The sequence below is a fragment of the Rhipicephalus microplus genome, chromosome 4 (assembly GCF_043290135.1).
Source record: "Rhipicephalus microplus isolate Deutch F79 chromosome 4, USDA_Rmic, whole genome shotgun sequence".
NCBI classification, from domain to species: domain Eukaryota; kingdom Metazoa; phylum Arthropoda; class Arachnida; order Ixodida; family Ixodidae; genus Rhipicephalus; species Rhipicephalus microplus.
Window position 1 is genome coordinate 58,636,020 of NC_134703.1, and position 17,741 is coordinate 58,653,760.

Consider the following 17,741-nt stretch of genomic DNA (forward strand, 5'->3'; position numbering starts at 1 on the left):
TTTGCTCAGGCTGTACTTGATGTTGCTTCCATTGACTACGGCTAATGCTTCACGTCACTGTATGTAAGAGCACCGCCTAACCGGAAAAGCAGTCGAGTGAGAGGACCATTGTAGATGAAGCTGTCATAAACAAACGTTTTGCGTCATACAGGTATGTGCATACAGGTAAGGGAATTAGCATTGCTTCCCCCAGCGCTTTTTCGAAAACTTTCCTTTGCGACCAGCTCACGTGTGTTTACGTACTGGAAAGAGCCGGTAAGAAACCTTCCCGTTTCTGTTTCGCGAGGCTGCCATAGACGTCATTTTTCCCGTATGCGGTATACTGCACTCGCAGAATTCACAGTCGAGACACTGGCGGGACAACGCGTCTAGCTTGTCAGATCTCTTTGTTTTTCCTTCGAATCCACTCCAAACGATGTCTGGAATTTACACTAAGAAATGTGTGGACGACGTCTGGGATAGTTCGGAAGGCGCGCTTCCTTACAAGTTGCAGCGGATAGCTGAGGAAGAGTTGGGAGAGACATCTGCGAAGAGAAAAGAATCCCTGGAAAGACTTTCAGAACTTTTGGAAGGTAAGCAATCGGTGCACATTATATAAAGGTCAGCGCGCTTGCTCCGAGCGTTGGCTTCGTGCGAAATTAACGCACCAACGGGTTCTCCTATACTCGTTGCTGGCGCTGTTGCGGCATTCGGCTAATTAGAACACAATTGAACTGTCTGCACTCAAACGGTGAGCTTTACTCAAACTTCGAGCTTGCGATTAGCTTCAGTTATTGACATAAACCTGGCAAGGTGTGACCTGTATTAGTTAGAATACATACAATATAAAACTTCGCATAACCGTCACTAGCATAACAGTCAAAAAACATATTCAACAGCACCGAAAATCGTGAACAGTTACATAAATATGTAGAGATATGTTAATATAAACAAAGCTTAATTGCACTGGCAACGGCAATGAATACCGCTGTCTTCATGAAAATTTTCAAGAGGTTTGCAAAAGTGTGCTTTAAAAGCATTGAAGACTTTTTGAAGACAGTGGAATTCCCGGTCGCTACCATCACATTTCAGCTTTGTTTGGTTGAACGTCACAGGGTATACTTATGTAATTGTTTACTATTTTTGTTGAGTATGTTGTTTGAACTGTTACACTATGTGGTATGTTTATATCGTGGCTAGCTGTGGAAGGACCTGAGCGATATTTATATTGTATGTGCTGAGTATTTTTTTATGTTCGGAATTTTCGGACAACGTATGTTCGGCGTTGGACACGTCTAAGAGCCAAGAAGTAGCCACTGCCTTATTTGTGCGCCATCGTCCTCATTCATCATGTCAGTGAAAAGAAAAATACTACACTAAACGAGGCGTAAAACGAAGTGTGCTTCAGGAGGCGTCTGCTGCGGGTGTATGTAGGCTTGCGTATGTTGCGGCAATCACTTGGTGTGAGCGCCGCATATAAAACACCACATGGTCTGAATTTAATCTCGTTATATCTAGCAGAGAAGAATATGCTTGTTGAGGATTTAAAAGTGAGGTCGTAGGTTCTTAAATTTGCGAAGTTTGATTTCCTGAACAATGTTGTCTGAATATTGGAAATTTGGGGAACACTTATTTGTGCTCAATGTCTACAACAGGCAGCCTGATTTTCGGTGTTGAGTTTGACGTATTTATTAATATTTATTTTATATTTCCTTACTCTTCAGAACAGTACAAAAATGATTTAACCTTTTGAACGTATTTAGGTGTTCTTTATACGCACATTTACACAGGCGTAAAGTTATGTTCTTATTTAACTCTTTGATTTGCTGTCAATTATACACCCCGCAGGTCACGGGGTCAAATCCCGGCTGTGGCGGCTGCATTTCCGATGGAGGCGGAAATGTTGTAGGCCCGTGTGCTCAGATTTGGGTGCACGTTAAAGGACCCCAGGTGGCTAAAATTTCCAGAGCCCTCCACTACGGCGTCTTTCATAATCATGTCATGGTTTCGCGACATTCAACCCCACAAATCAATTATTGAAACACGAAAATGAAAAGAAAAATAGTTCTTTGAAAAAAAAAGTCGTGCTATGGCGTAGTGGCATTCCTTGCGACCTGGCGAAACACAGCTGCGTGACAATGAAATTAATAAAATATATAGGTTTTCCTTAAATATCAGCTAATTTCTTAGGTACCATTGCTGCTTCGTAGTTAGTGTGTCTGTTCTCCCGTACCACGCGTTTCGAATTAAGAAATTGTTATTGTGGAAGTAAATTAGCTCGAGCATTGGCTGGCCTGAGCTTCGCTTTTGCGACTGGTGCTTTAGTATTTCGAGAAGCGAATGATTGGATGTCACAATAAACGGCAATAGTAATGTAGAAGTACAGGAACTGGCTTTGCATTATTGTAAAATAAAATTACTAGAACTTTCAGCATTAGAATACCAGTGAATATATAACTAAAATGCAGCTAAAACTACGAAAAAAAATTCAGCGTCAAAAGGGCTTGACATAATTCAGTTCGTGGTTTAACCTTGTTTTTTTTTTGAATTTACGATGTGGTTCACTATTGAAAGAGGATGCCTTAAATATGCTAACAATCAATAAAGATGAAGAAGGTGAAGAAGTGAACAAGTTCGTTTTTAATACGCATTTCACAAATGTCTAAGCAATCAATAGAAATAGCCTAGATGCTTGAATCCCCACCGCAGTGTTATTTGATAGCACAGTGCATTTTCTTTCACTGTAAACCATCTTGCATGTTTTGTATGGGCAAAGTGGTCTAAATACAGAACAAATACGCTCAGTAAAAACAAGAAGTTTAAGTTTAGGTCTTGTTTTTTTGTTAGACGCAAAAATATTGATGAGAACAAGCAGACAATGATGTCAGGAAAAATATACAGGATGCTACTAGAAATAATTGTAATGAGAACGCGAAGAAAGAAAAGTGGACGAAAAGATGACCTGCCACCAGCACTCACTACGTGACACCAAGAGGAAAAAGAGTGTTCCACACTCGCCGCAATGGCAACAGGTGGCACTCACTGACAGGCCCACATAGAGTTACTTTACGTGGGACTGTCAATCAGCGCCACCTGTTGCCATTGCGGCGAGTGTGAACTGTAGCTGCAACGGTAACTGTAACAAGTGTGAATAGTAACTGTACATGGTTCCCAAGGAACCATATACAATTACTCTACCATTGAATGCACATACACTATTACTGTACGATTAAAAGTACATTTATACCCTATAAAGTGGATGGGGGGATGATCCCCACAGTATCACTGTGATTGAGTATCGGCCACGTTATCTGAAGGTGGCAGGTTTGAATCCTGCCGGTGGCAAATTGTCTTTTCGTACACATTTCTTTCTTCACATTTACATTACAATCAATTCTCACAACATTGCTTCTCCATCTCTTGGCATTATTGTCTGTTAGCTGTCATTATTTATTTACTTATTTGGGTTGAGTACATAGAAAACACGAAGACAGAGGAAATAGGGAGAGAACAGGCTGACAACTGCCACCTGCAGGGGCACAACGCCTGCCTGCTCCTTCGGGAATTGATTGATTGATATGTGGGGTTTAACGTCCCAAAACCACTCTATGATTATGAGAGACGCCGTAGTGGAGGGCTCCGGAAATTTAGACCACCTGGGGTTCTTTAACGTGCACCCAAATCTGAGCACACGGGCCTACAACATTTCCGCCTCCATCGGAAATGCAGCCGCCGCAGCCGGGATTTGAACCCGCGCCCTGCGGGTCAGCAGCCGAGTGCCTTAGCCACTAGACCACCGCGGCGGGGCTGCTCCTTCGGGAAGGGGAGACATAGAGAAAATAAGGGGCATTATTTCGGGAAGAGGAGACATAAAGAAAATAGGAAATAGTCATATGAAAAATGTTTATAAACGTGACGCCAAGTACGTTTTCGTTGAGAAAGTTAAAAGAGCTCTGTGGGCCTTGTCACGCCTAGAAGCACATCCTCCTTGGAACAAGCAATCGTCAAGAAACACTGGTCCTGGGTATCCGTATGTTTTTTAGCGTCGTCCTTTGTGCTGTTTATGTTTAACATTGGTGCAAGTTCTTCCTCAGCTCTCCCCACAATAGTGCACATAGGTTTCTCGCGTCATATTTTACAGCAGAGATGGAAGTGAATTCTCAGAGAGACCCTGCCTTTCTTTTGCGCTTCCTGCGGGTGCGGAAGTACGACGTGGAATCGTCCCTGCGCACTATTAGAAACTACTACAGAAGCCGAGTCATCAGCGCGTCCTCTTACCAGGAATTGCTTCCGAGCAAAGTGCCTCCAGCTGCTCGCAATCTTGTCATGACTTTGCCGGACACGGATCGCCATGGGAGGCTCATTCTTCTCTGCCGACCAGGTGAGCAGAATGCTTCAAACATAACATAATTAGTCATATCATGTAATCTTACGCACACGGGGCCGCGTCTCAGGAAACAAACCTCGTTCAAGATCAAAGCACATTTCGAAAAGTGTACAGCGTATATTCTATTGGGAACTCCAATATGCGAGAATGACGTTGCATTACGTATCAATACAATATGGCGAACCTATACGACCAATATTCAGAAGCACGTTGTAGAACCTCTAAGTATATGGTACTGTTTTATGAGTTCCGGCAAAACGAATGAGTGGACAGTGTAAAAGAACATCAGCGTGCATGAAAGGTGAATAGATGTCATTTTGCACGTGAGGATATATTACCGTCGCGTACTTCTGTGGAGCAAATGTAGAGAACCTCGAAACCAGTGAAGTCTTTTGTGCAGCACAAGTGAGAGCTGCCAGTTTGATGACTGGGTCGCAAACAACACCATAGTGAGTGACCACTAGCTGGAAATTATTAATGATAAGTTAAGAATGGGCTAAATGTTACTGCAGTTTTTTTTCTGTTAGTTCCTGCAGTACCCGGCTAAAGCTGGCTGCCTTTTAAAAGCGCTGCAGAGTATTATCTATAGATCAGAAGTCCAGTTCAGTAAGTCATGTGATCGATATTTTAAAGAACAGTTTTTAAGTTCGATTGATTGATATGTAGGGATTAACGTCCCAAAACCTCCACGTGATTATGGGAGACGCCGTAGTAGAAGGTAATTATTTTTCATTTATATATGAACAAATATTTAAATATGGGTTTTGCTGGAGCTGGGTATCCCAACATTACGATAGTAATCAAGATACAGAAAAACATAATAGAAATAAAAGAGAATAAAATAACCTGAAATATTGAGACGCACTATGTAATATATATACAAATACCGGGTGCCCCAGCTATCTTGAGTCAGAATTGAAAAATATTCTGACTCCATCACAATGCTACTATACGTCTGTTGCTTACTATCGTCTGGAGTGCTTTCACACAATTTTTTGTAATACTTAATCGCCTAATTATGAATGTTTACTTATGTAACTTTTGAAGCCATGAACTTGGCCTGAAATTCACTACGAGAAAGTGGTGTATAAGTTTGAAAAACACCAGATAGACGGTTTCTAACCTTTAATTTATTAATCATTCGTGTTTTGGTTTTTCCTTACTACAGATGCCCGCTGAATGCAAAAAAATATACCACGTCACATACCCGTTTGTGCACCGTATTGCAGTACTCCCAAGTATTCCGTACGAAAAATATAACAGAATTTCGCCGGGTGTGTTGTTTCGGTAGGGCGGCGACGATGATGGTGGATGTGCTGGGACGCATACTTCACAAGCGGCAACATGGGTGACAGCTGCTCTTCTTTTTGTCGCGTTCATGAATCATTGCGAGAGTAGCATATCGTTTGTACGCGAAATGTTACGAAGTACTACAATCATGACGCAGCTATATAGGCGTTGTTACGAAAGCCGGGCGACGCCAACATGGTCCCGAAGGCGCCACTGCTCCGATCTCCACCGACACGTTCATCAGCCGTTTGGTAGCGTAGGTTTCTCAGCTCGCGACTGGTTTTGCGCAGAGCTGATAGACGAGCGTACGAGACAACGGTGAGTTAAAGCAAGGTTTATTTACAGCATGGAAATAGAGGCGTTACAAATTCGGCACTGGGGCCGACAGCTTAGAGAATGGAAGAGCCGAACTCTCTTTTTCTGACACATAGGTCTACTGCCGGCGATGCGCCGCAGGGCTGTTTTTAAGGCACCGGGTGGATCCTTTGAGTAACCAAATGTCCAACCAGAAGTGCCGCTGGTCGTGACGTCATAATCCTTCAACGGCGCTTGCCGCTGGGCCGCGTCATTCTCATCAAATCCGGAGTCACTGCGCGTGGTTGCAGCCAAGGACGAGTGACGTCGCCACGCATTGCGTAAGACTCGCCAGACTGGAAGGCGCCGATTGCTTCGACGGGCCCGTGGGCTGAGGGTGCTCGCTGTGCGTTGCGCGACAGACCGGCGCCGCCGCGTGATGACGCCGTTGAGTTGTTAGCGTCAGGCGGGCTCGCGTGCTGGCCTTGACACAGATTGCCTTTTTCAGAGGCATGGACGTTCGGTGTGGACTCGCAGGCGTAACAGCGTGCAAGCAGGCATGTCATGTGTTTTTTTGTACTTCATCGGCTTTGTAGTAGCAGAAAAACGCTAGTAAATAATAAATCTCGAGTTAGACATCAACAAGCCAAAAGTTCCACAAACTAATTCACATTGATTGATATGTGGGGCTTAACGTCTCAAAACCACCATATTAGTATGAGAACCGCCGTAGTGGAGGGCTCCGGAAATTTCAACCACTTGGTGTTCTTTAACGTGCACCCAAATCTGAGCACACGGGCCTACAACATTTCCGCCTCCATCGGAAGTGCAGATACTAATTCTCAATTTGTCTCTAGAATATTTGGTTAGCTTCATTGCTTCGAAAGTTAATTTTAGTGCCCAGTTAGGCAACTGAGCCAAAAAAAAAGAAAAAATGGCCAGGCCTACGCAGAACGTGCAGCACAGTCACAGCGAAAGCTGATAGAGCGGCCTTTCTAGGGCCTTTTTTAACACTCCTGTGGCAACTACTACAAGCACACTTGCATGGTACCCATTACGCTATGAATCATCATATTTCTTTTTTTTTCTTTTCCAGCAGACCATTCAGTTTATTCAGTACAATACAGTGCAAGTAAAAAGTTATATAGTACAGAAGGAGGTCCCAAAGCAAAAACTGTCAGGGGGACCTCCTGTGAATTCATGTATAAAAATATAGAAGAAAGATTGGCAACTAAGGAAAAAACAGCAAACGAATAAAACAAAATGAACGTAAATGAAAATATTATTCAAACTTATAGTAGTTCAAAATATTTACATGTAAGTGATAAAACAGGAGATAACTAATTGGAATAAATGACTATAACATAACACATACATATCACTAATATAGTGTCACGTCAGAACCTATACACGTACACATAAATGCATATAACCGTATTTAAGCACATATATATATATATATATATATATATATATATATATATATATATATATATATATATATATATATGGGACCTGTACGGGTTGCAGGAGGCCAGCTGGTTTAGTTGGCGGTGACTTGCGTCGCTTGCAGTCGAGGCAGGTACGAACGTGGTGTTTCACGGCTGTGGTTAGTCTTGGCCAGTAATACCTTTGCTGTACCCTGGCCAACGTTATTGTGTAACCCAATTGGCCAGAGGTAACCTCGTTGTGGCATGCTTTGAGTACTTCGGTGCGAAGGGCTGCTGGGATGACGAGCAGATAGGCAGATCCCGTCGACGAAAAATTTCTTTTATAGAGTACTCCGCCACGTAAACAAAATGGTGACAACGCTCTTGCGAAAACTCTTGGCGCCTTCTGAGATCTGCCATCCAAGTTGGTAATTAAGCCAAACAACTCAGCGTCATCTCGTTGTTGCTGCGCAGTGGTGGTCGTGTTGAGGACGCCGAGAAATGATGTTTCCTCCTCCTCGGGTAGGGTTGCCGACTCAATGGGTGAACGGGACAAACAGTCGGCGTCCATATGTCGCTTCCCTGACTTATGTACGACTGCCATGTCGAATTCCTGAAGCCTGAGACTCCAACGCGCTAATCGGCCGGTAGGGTCTTTAAGATTAGTTAACCAACACAGTAAGTGGTGGTCGCTAATTACTTTGAAGGGGCGGCCATATAAATACGGACGAAATTTCGTAACCGCCCATACCACGGTGAGACATTCCTTCTCAGTCGTGGAGTAATTAGCCTCAGCACGTGTTAACGTTCTGCTTGCGTAAGCGATTACCCTTTCTGTGCCCTCTTGCTGCTGCAAAAGCGCAGCTCCCAGACCAATATTGCTAGCATCGGTGTGAAGCATCGTAGGGGCTCTCTCGTCGAAGTGGACAAGGACTGGGGGTGTTTGTAATCGCTGGCGATGATCGTTAAAAGCAGCTTCCTCTTCGTTATTCCAGTCAAAGGTGACGTCTTCTCTTGTGAGGCGAGTTAGCGGTGATGCTATGCGTGCGAAATCCGCGATAAATCGTCGATAATATGCGCAGAGGCCGAGAAAGCGTCTGACAGCCTTTTTATCGGTCGGCATAGGGAACTGTTCTACGGCTGCGATTTTTTCAGGATCGGGACGAATACCAGCATGACTGACGACATGACCAAGAAATCGCAGCTCTTCGTAGCAAAAGTGGCACTTCTCAGGCTTCAACGTCAGGCCCGCGGACTGTATGGCTCGTAAGACCACCTCAAGTCTTTCAAGGTGCTCGTCAAACGTCGCGGAAAACAATATGACGTCGTCCATATATACTAAGCATGTTTTCCACTTCAACCCAGAAAGCACGGTATCCATGAGTCTTTGAAAGGTAGCAGGGGCTGAGCACAAACCGAATGGCAAGACCTTAAATTCATATAACCCATCTGGTGTCACAAAAGCGGTCTTCTCGTGGTCTCTCGGGTCCACTTCGATTTGCCAGTATCTACTCCGCAAGTCCATTGAAAAGAAGTATCGAGCATGCCGAAGGCTGTCGAGAGAGTCGTCTATACGCGGTAGTGGATATACGTCTTTCTTGGTCACCTGATTTAGCTCGCGGTAATCCACACAGAAGCGCAGGCTGCCGTCCTTTTTCTTAACGAGGACTACAGGCGACGCCCAGGGGCTCTGTGAAGGCTGAATGACGTCATCTTCAAGCATTCTGTCTACCTGCTGTTGTATCGCTTCACGTTCTTTTGGAGCCACGCGATAAGGGTTCTGGTGAATAGGTCTCGCCGTTTCCTCGGTAATTATTCGATGCCTGGTTAGAGGCGTGCGGCCAACTCTTGATGTTGTCGAAAAGCAGTCTTGAAATTTGGCCAGTAGCTCAAGGAGTCTGCGTCGGTCGTCTTTCGGCAAAGTAATGCTAACGTCCAGAACAGGCGCTGAATCAAGATTTAGCGACTCGTCGACTACCGCCAAGCAGCCTTCGGCATCTACGACATCGTCGAAGTAAGCGACAGCCGTGCCTTTAGGAAGGTGCCGGCGCTCAGCACTTAAATTGGTCAGCAGCAAGTCCGTGCGTCCAGCAGCAACTCTGACGATACCTCGTGCGACAGAAATACCGTGGGTGAAGAGCAGCGAGCTTATTCGGTCTGCAACTCCTTCGGCGTCAAACTGAGCAGCGGCGGCCACAGAAACAAGCGTGCATGACCTCGGAGGGAGAACCACATCGTCATCAGTAAGACACAGTTGGTTTCGTCGTGCCTCTGGAGAATCGGGTAAGCCCGAACCGTCGCAAAACGTAATCAAGCTTTCTGGTATGTTGATGACGGCACCATATTCCCGTAAAAAGTCCATGCCAAGAATTATGTCTCTGCAGCATGCGGTGATAACGACGAACGACGCAGTGAAAGGAGAACCTCCGATGCCAATTCTTGCGGTACATCTTCCCGAAGGCATCAATAACTGGCCTCCTGCTGTTCTTATATGAGGGCCCGTCCATGGCGTCTTCACTTTTCTGAGGCTGTCGGCGAGGTCCTGACTGATAATGGAGAAGTCGGCACCAGTGTCGACTAAAGCTGTTACTTTCTGGCCGTCGAGAAGAACACTAAGGTCAGCAGTCACAATTTAATCGTTTTCACGGCTTATCGGCTGTATGGCGTCGTGCTGTGGGGGCTTCTTGTCGTCTTTATGGCCTGCAACCTTGCCCCCGGAGGTCGCCGCTTTCAGTTTCCCCGGCGCGGGCTAGGTGACCTTCTTGTATTAAGGTCCGCATAGGTGCGGTGGTGCGACAAAGGCGAACGCGCTGGGGACGGAGAGCGGGACTGACGTCTCTTACCAGGAGGGTGAGCAGGCATTGCCTTCTCTGCAGTGGTAGAGCCGTCCTCAAAGTGAGAAAGGGCTCCATAGAAAGACGTGTCGTCACGGCACGGAGTGTATTCGTCGTTGGCACGTCGACCGCCAAACCAAGGTCGATGAGGACGGAATGCATCACCTCGATGCCAGCAATGACGGGCAATATGTCCTGCACATCCGCAGTGAAAGCATAGTGGACATCTGTCCACTGTGCGCCATGCATCTGTTTTCCGGGTCGGTGGACGCATCGATGCCCATGGGGTGGCTGTGGATGGCTGGTTGTATGGCTGTAGCGTGGGTGGTTGATGCTGTGTCTGCTCTTGCGGCGGATAAGAAGGGGCCATCGGAACCTGTTGGTACAGCGTCGGCATAGCGGGTGGTGAACGTCGGAGAGCGGCAGCGTAGCTCATAGGACGCTGCTGGCATCAGGACTAGCCGTAGACAATGCTTGGTGGATTTCGTCGCGTACGACTTCAGCGATCGACGCGATGGGATTTTCAGCAACCGGATTCCGCAACTTCTGCAGTTCCTCGCGAACTATCTCCCTAATCAAGTCTCGCAAGCAGCTATGACTCTCAGACGTCATGGCCATAGCATTGATTGGGACATTGCAGGACATGCGGTCATATTGCCTGCAGCGTTGATGAAGGGCCCGCTCGATAGCCGTAGCCTCCTTAATGAAGTCAACCACGGTACTCGGAGGGTTGCGCAGTAGCCCGGCAAAAAGCTGTTCCTTGACACCGCGCATGAGGTAACTCAACTTTTTATCTTCCGTCATGTGCGGGTTAGCTCGTTGAAAGAGACGAGTCATGTCCTCGGCAAACATTGCAACGGTTTCGTTGGGTTTTTGAACCCGTAGCTCTAATAACTGCTGCGACGGTCCCTTCTATCAATATTGGCGAAGGTATCGACGAGCTTCTGTCGAAAGTCGGGTTAAGCTGACAGATTGCCTTCTCTATTTTCATACCAAGTACGAGCACCGTCGTCAAGGTAGAAATAGGCGCGTGAAAGCTTTTCTTGTTCCGACCACTGATTTACCTTGGCAACACGCTCATAGTGGTGAAGCAAGTCGTGAACGTCTTCATGAGCACCGCCACTAAAGCGATCGGGAACGAGGGGTTGAAAGAGGGTCACCTGAGATGGGTGCGTCGGAAAGCTGCCTTTGGGCACCTGTTGCGAGCTTGCGTTGGCCATTGGTTGAGGTGTCTGGTGCCTAGCAGGTTCCGGCGAGTGAGTCAGCTCTGGCGCGAGGCCTCGCAACCGTCGACTGGAGCGATGCACCGGTGTTTCTACAGGTGACAATGCGTTTGGACTCGATGAGCGGCTTCCAGCGGGCGTGTGGAGCATCAGACAGGGTTGCGGCCCAGTACCTCCACCAGTGTCGCGGTACAACGCGAATAAAACACAGATACACCTTGGGACGATGAAAGCAGCGTATCCTCAACAGCTAAGCCACAAGATCGTCTTCTTCGGCCTCGAGAGAAGCTAGAGCCCCACTACCTCATGCCCCCTAAATGTCCCATCATCGTTATCGTCCACATGTAAACGCGCGTCAATGTATATATATATATATATATATATATATATATATATATATCGTAATGAAGAAGCGTCTTCTATGGTGGTATTATTTGGAATTCCTCGAACAAGCATGGCACCCACTACATACTTGTGAAGCATTATGCACACTGTGTTGATGCTGTGGCTGACGACGATAAAAGTTACGTCTGAGGTTTCTTCTACCCAGAGCTTTCAACTACCCACTCGTTACGCTAGTCGCATTGTGTGACATCCAGTTTTTACTTTACTGCTATAAAACAATGTATTACGTACGTTAATGCAATTCTTCACCCGTTGTCAAGCCTACGTAGGGTCAGTCTGCACTGCTGTTTCAAGCGATGGCGTAGCTAAGCAGCAATAAAACAAAACAAAACAAAAAGTGGCGCAGCTTACTGCGGTGGAATACTGAGCTGCCAGGCAGAGAGTCCGAGTTTGAATTCAATCATATCCACGGTGTCTGCTTATTTATTCGCTTTCTTTTTTTTCTTTCTTTTTTCGTTCGATAGTGGTTACAGACATCGGCGGCGGACAGATACGGTGCAGATTTGGCTCTTGTTGAGATGTCACAAAAGTTTTCACTATAAACAATAATGTGGCTTACTCCAGACGATAGTAAGCAACATGCATTAGGTCGCGTCGTCTCAAAGTGCGTCAACATATTTTCTTTTCCAGCCGAGACACCTTGTATACAATATAAGCTGTACAATGCATGCGTACAGTCTATGGGCATAGTCCAGTTCATAACAGTGTAGCATCACAAATAGAGTATGTGCAGATCATTTGTATGCACGTATATCTAGAATATGAGATATGCTTATATTAGAGACTCGGTGTTATGAAAGAGAGCATTAAGAACTATAGAAAACTAAATTTGTGTCCATTAAAAACCATGAAGAGCGCCCAATGCGCATATTTGATTATCATGATGTGGCCACGGTCCAAACCCCCGGCTGCGGCGGCTGCATTTAGGCAGAAATGTTGTAGACCTGTGTGCTCAGATTTGGGTGCACGCTAACGAACCATAGGTTGTCGAAATTTTAGGAGCTCTCCACTACGGCGTCTCTTATAATCATATGGTGGTTTTGGGACGTTAAACCCTACATATCAATCAATCGATGGTCTAAACACTTCGTCAATCGTAAGTGGTCGTCTGTCGAGGTGGTTCAATCGATTATTCAGGAGAGTGCCTTGCTTATTGCATTGCGGACTTTCTATAACGATATGCTCCACTGGCGTATCGCAGTGCGTCAGGGGAGCAGTACGGAGACGTTCTTCTTTTGATGCGGCACAATTAGTGATGTGTGTATACAATTCCTAATCGTATACGGTGCACGAGTCAGTCAAATGACCGATAGGTTTTTTGATTGGGTGTACGTCGGAGAAAGAGATCTGTTTCATATAAGAATTGTAGGGTCTGAAGGTGGGGAACGCCACCACGCTCTTGGACTAAACGGACACAGCAGACATGGTTGGAAGAAACCAAACAAAACGAGAACACATTTATTTAACTACTTTTTGATTGATGATATCGTCAGCCAAATTATTATAACATCAACTGTGATCTACATGCTAAACAACTTTAAACATAATTACACAACACTAAACAACTTAACAAACGAAAGGTGGCGTCGCCAACGCCTGACTCACCACAGTGGACCCCGGCAGACGACCCGCGGTGCTTTGCACTGGGGACAGACAGCGAGAGACAGCCGTTCGCGACAAACGCCACCAAAGAGACTGGCTCAATTCTCTTCTGCCACCAGGGGTTCCCACCGGCGCTACCAATCTAACCATGACGATGATAGCGGTGATCAACGCTCGCGAACACAATGCCAACTACCGCGCAATACTTGTGACATCGAAATGCGGCTTCTGCGTGAAACATGTGCGCCACGCGGCACAAACAAACTTACAGGAGATGTCAGCACCCCCATAGAGAAAAGACATCTTATGTTCATCAAACCAAGCGTCCTTGCACTGTTTGTGGCGTAGACTGGCACCATGTATAATGAACGGTGAATATTTTGGTAGATGCTTCTACTCTGTAGACGAAGTTTGTGCGATGGTTAGTAGTGATCGCAAATTGTACTGCAAATAAAAAGAAAGGAACGTAACACGTATTTGATTGGTGCGTCATTGCAACAAAAACCAGAACAACAACAAGAATGCTGCATTAATTTTACGATTACTTCTCGGTAAAAATATGTGTTTTGTGATTTTGAGACTGTCTAGAAAATCTTTCTGTTTCTTTTCAGGCATATGGGTGCCCCAAGAACTACCGTACGCTGATTTTCATCGTGCTTGCCTGCTCTGTTTGGAACAAATGGCGCTGAATCCAGTGGCACAAACTTCCGGAATCGTTCTATTGGTTGATTACGCCGAGTTCACGGCTGACAAGATCTTGTCCGTGAATGTAGGGCTTGTTAGAAAAGCCCTAGGATATGTACAGGTAAGAAGTGACAATGTTCCTTTAATTTTTGTGGCGCTAGTTGCGAAGCGGCATCTTCACTGCTGGAGCAATGAGCTTCAGCCAATGCGCTGAAACTCAGCAGGTGACTACAGTTCCTATATTCCGCTAACATCAATGGTGCACGAGTTACGTCTTGACGCTCATCTTGCAATATTTTGCTGGTTGTTAGGACCGATTCATCAGCAAGCTCATGAGCCGGCAAATTTTGTTTCATATCTGTACGAAGTATTACGTAGCCTGCTGAAATAACCTTTGCTGCCATTGCGGTGGATGTCATAGTAATGTATAAAAGCATTATTTTTTCTACCCACTGCCATGTAACATAATGTATTTGCACAGGTCACCTTGATCTCGAACGTCTCATATCATTCGCTGTCATAGTCTCAGTACCCAGGGGGCATAGGGGAGGGAAAGAGCAAAGGTCCACGGAACTGAAATTCACTTGCCGTCCTTAAGTAAACGGTAGGAGCCAGTTGTATTGCTTCTGGTGGGTCAACTCAGCTGTTAACTCAACTGGTGAACACGTGAACGAAGGTGGACAAAGTAGGCGATACTCAATGCAAGAGCCATTCGTGATAAGCAGGACCATCTTTTTTAGATGCGAAGTAGCTTATTGTCGGGGTTGGTGACCTTATCATGTGCTGTCGTAGACAGCCACGCTAGTACTTGGGGTGCCCACTAGATGGCTCTCCAGTAGAGTGCTGGCTCCACTCGGCGAGTGCTTTGGTTTGAGGGGAAACCACTAGCGGCGCTGCGCTGCTCTTCTCTTTCTCTCTCATACAGAGCATAGTAGTATGAACGAACACATGCGCATGAACGTAATGGAGACGAGGGCTCGCAAAGCGGCTGCAGCTTAGCAGTGCTGGCAAGACTTCGAGTTGAGAGTGCTTGAAGCTGACGTGAGGAGATGCCAGCGAAGGCAAGCCAACCCGGAGTTGCGAGCTCGCGAAGCCGAAGCGAGACGCCAGCGCCGGCAAGCCGGTCCAGAAGCGGCGAGGGCTCGCGTAGCAGTGGCACGGGAGCATCGGCAAGCAGACCCGTATTTGAGAGCTCGAGAAGCTGAACCGACACGAAAGCGCTGGCAAGCGGACCCGGAAGCATTAGGTCGAAACATGGCAGCTTCGCATACTACTTAGAGATTCCTTTTCAGGGAGATGTGTGCAATTTTTTATTGTCTTTTCAGGCTGCCGCAATAGCATAGAAGAATCAGTTATACTACCTTATGCGAACAGTTTTTGAGCTGTAATTCTTGTTGGGCTTCTGCCTGAGAATGACTTCTGGCATACGGCCCACCATTGTCGCGTTCGTAAAATTTTAGCCATTGTGAAATCCAACCAGCTTTTTTCTGGGGTTTCCAGGATGGCATGCCGATGCGATTGAAAGCAGTCCACATTGTAAGACAGTCATATGCTTTCGACATGGTTTTCGCACTCTTCAAACCATTCATCAAGGCAAAAATGGCTGAGCGGGTAAGCAAATACATCAGTTGAAGAATTTTTGTTCATGATTGGTAAATTTTGAGGCTTATGCATTCAAACACATTGTTGATAATCATGGTAAACAAAGTAGACGGATGTTATAGTTAAAAATTTGGTTTCAGAAGTAAACGCAAGAGGCCAGAATAAAGGCAACTGTAGAGTAGAAATATACAGGTTTTAATGAAAACATTAAGAATTAGGCCTAATGCCGATTTTAAAGAAGTTGATCCTCGTTAACTCTTTCATCCTAGTTAATTATTTGTAGCCCCCGCGATTCAGTGGGGCTGCCACCAGAAATGTCATCATGATCATCGCCGGCGGAAAATGACTTTTCAAGAAAAAATAAAACTTAAGCGCGTGCAAGTGTTCGCTATTTGAAATAGGAATCCAGTTCACCATGTTATTTATTTTCTATACCCTTCGAAAAGTTACAATTCGAGAATATCAAACATTTATTTATTTTGAATCAAAGAACAGAAAACAATTGGAGCCCATTATGATTGATTCTAGGAACTTGTTATTTCAATAGTTCTCCTTTACAAACAGTGCGGTGGTGTAGGGCCACATTATTTGCTCCTTCAGCGAAGCCAACAATGTAGGTATGGACATTCAATGTACTGTCCCCTTGTTTCAACACCTCCGTAACCAAGCTGGTTAAGATGCTGCATAACGTTTGTCATATTGACCTGAAAAACATTAATGGTATTACATACATATGAAACTCGCTATCAATAACAAGCACTCCAGGTATTCGAACATCTCATTTATGGATGAGATTACATACATGTGTCAATCGACACACACACACACACACACACACACACACACACACACACACACACACACACACACACACACACACACACACACACACACACACACTCACACACACACACACATATTCAGGTAAGCTGATGTCTTTTCGAACATTGTTGAAAATTTTGATATTTTATTTATAGTTTAACAGTCGTTTTGTCAAAAGTACCAATACTCGTATTTCAGATTCACAAAATTTCTTAGTTAAGAAACTCTGCTGTATTCGAATACATGTGTTCGCATAGATTCCTGATGTGCTACGAGAACGCATTGCTGTTGCTTCCGCGAAATCCCCTGGTGCATTTCAGTGACTCACAAAAATTTCCTACTTTGATAATCTTCTACGATTGTGTTTTTCTAATAAGTTTCGCTTCTTCTTTTTCTTCACCGAAGTATCGTTTCCATGGTGAAAACTTTGAGAAGCTTCACGAGGAAATACCGCCGAGCGCGCTGCCGGTGGAGTATGCCGGCCAGGGACCACCACTTGACTTTGAGGCGTACTGGAGAACCCTCGACCAGCAAGAAGAATTTTTGGCGCATGAAAACAGCTTTGGTTATGCCAGTGAAAACAAAGATGACATGCTCGCGGAATGTGACACGCCACGTGATTTTAATACGTTTTGACAGGAAGAGCACCGTCAAGGGGACCTCGTAACTTTTGTTTTTTCATTAAATAAATGAAATAAACTTTTAGATATAACACGCTTCGTGTGTGGACTATATCAACATGTATAACGAGAGGTAAATTAGAAATAAAGTGCAATGCAGTATTTGAAAGAGAAAACGCTATTCTACAGTACGTTTTCTTGTCCCATGTAAATTTATTTTACTTATAAAAACCATTCATGCGCTATGCAAAGCACTACTAATAACAGCTACAAACTTTGCCTAGGCACCCATTCTTATGAGAATAAAAAAAATGTACTTGCCACTTTAAGTATTTGCCAGTGTGAACAGGAGCAACTATAACTGTTCAACAAAAGAACACGCCAGGGTAGCTCTCCACACTGGCAAGCAGCAGTAATCTTCAAAGCCTTTGAGATGTAAGACCTCGGCCGGCTCACTCCCACAAATGAAGCGTTTCAAAGGGGGGTTTGGGAGTGTGTGTTTTTCTATGAATATGTATAATAGTAATGGGAAAGTTCTGGCGCTTATAGCCCTAGCTATCACAAGTTAT

The 17,741-nt window shown here is 45.2% G+C and overlaps 1 protein-coding gene across 2 annotated transcripts; it reads left to right on the forward strand.

Annotated features, from left to right (window-relative positions):
* The first annotated feature begins 293 nt into the window (after positions 1-293).
* LOC119172016 (alpha-tocopherol transfer protein-like) lies at positions 294-17,264 on the forward strand. Of its 2 annotated transcripts, none has more exons than XM_037422979.2 (5): positions 294-572; positions 4,124-4,360; positions 14,056-14,249; positions 15,629-15,739; positions 16,958-17,264. In XM_037422979.2, exons 1-5 carry the CDS (start codon positions 416-418, stop codon positions 17,186-17,188), a joined length of 930 nt encoding a protein of 309 aa, XP_037278876.2. In that variant the 5' UTR covers positions 294-415; the 3' UTR covers positions 17,189-17,264. The 2 variants fall into 2 exon arrangements, with proteins under 2 accessions (XP_037278876.2, XP_037278875.2); XM_037422978.2 differs by having other exon boundaries at positions 299-572; positions 4,121-4,360.
* Positions 17,265-17,741: the final 477 nt, after the last annotated feature.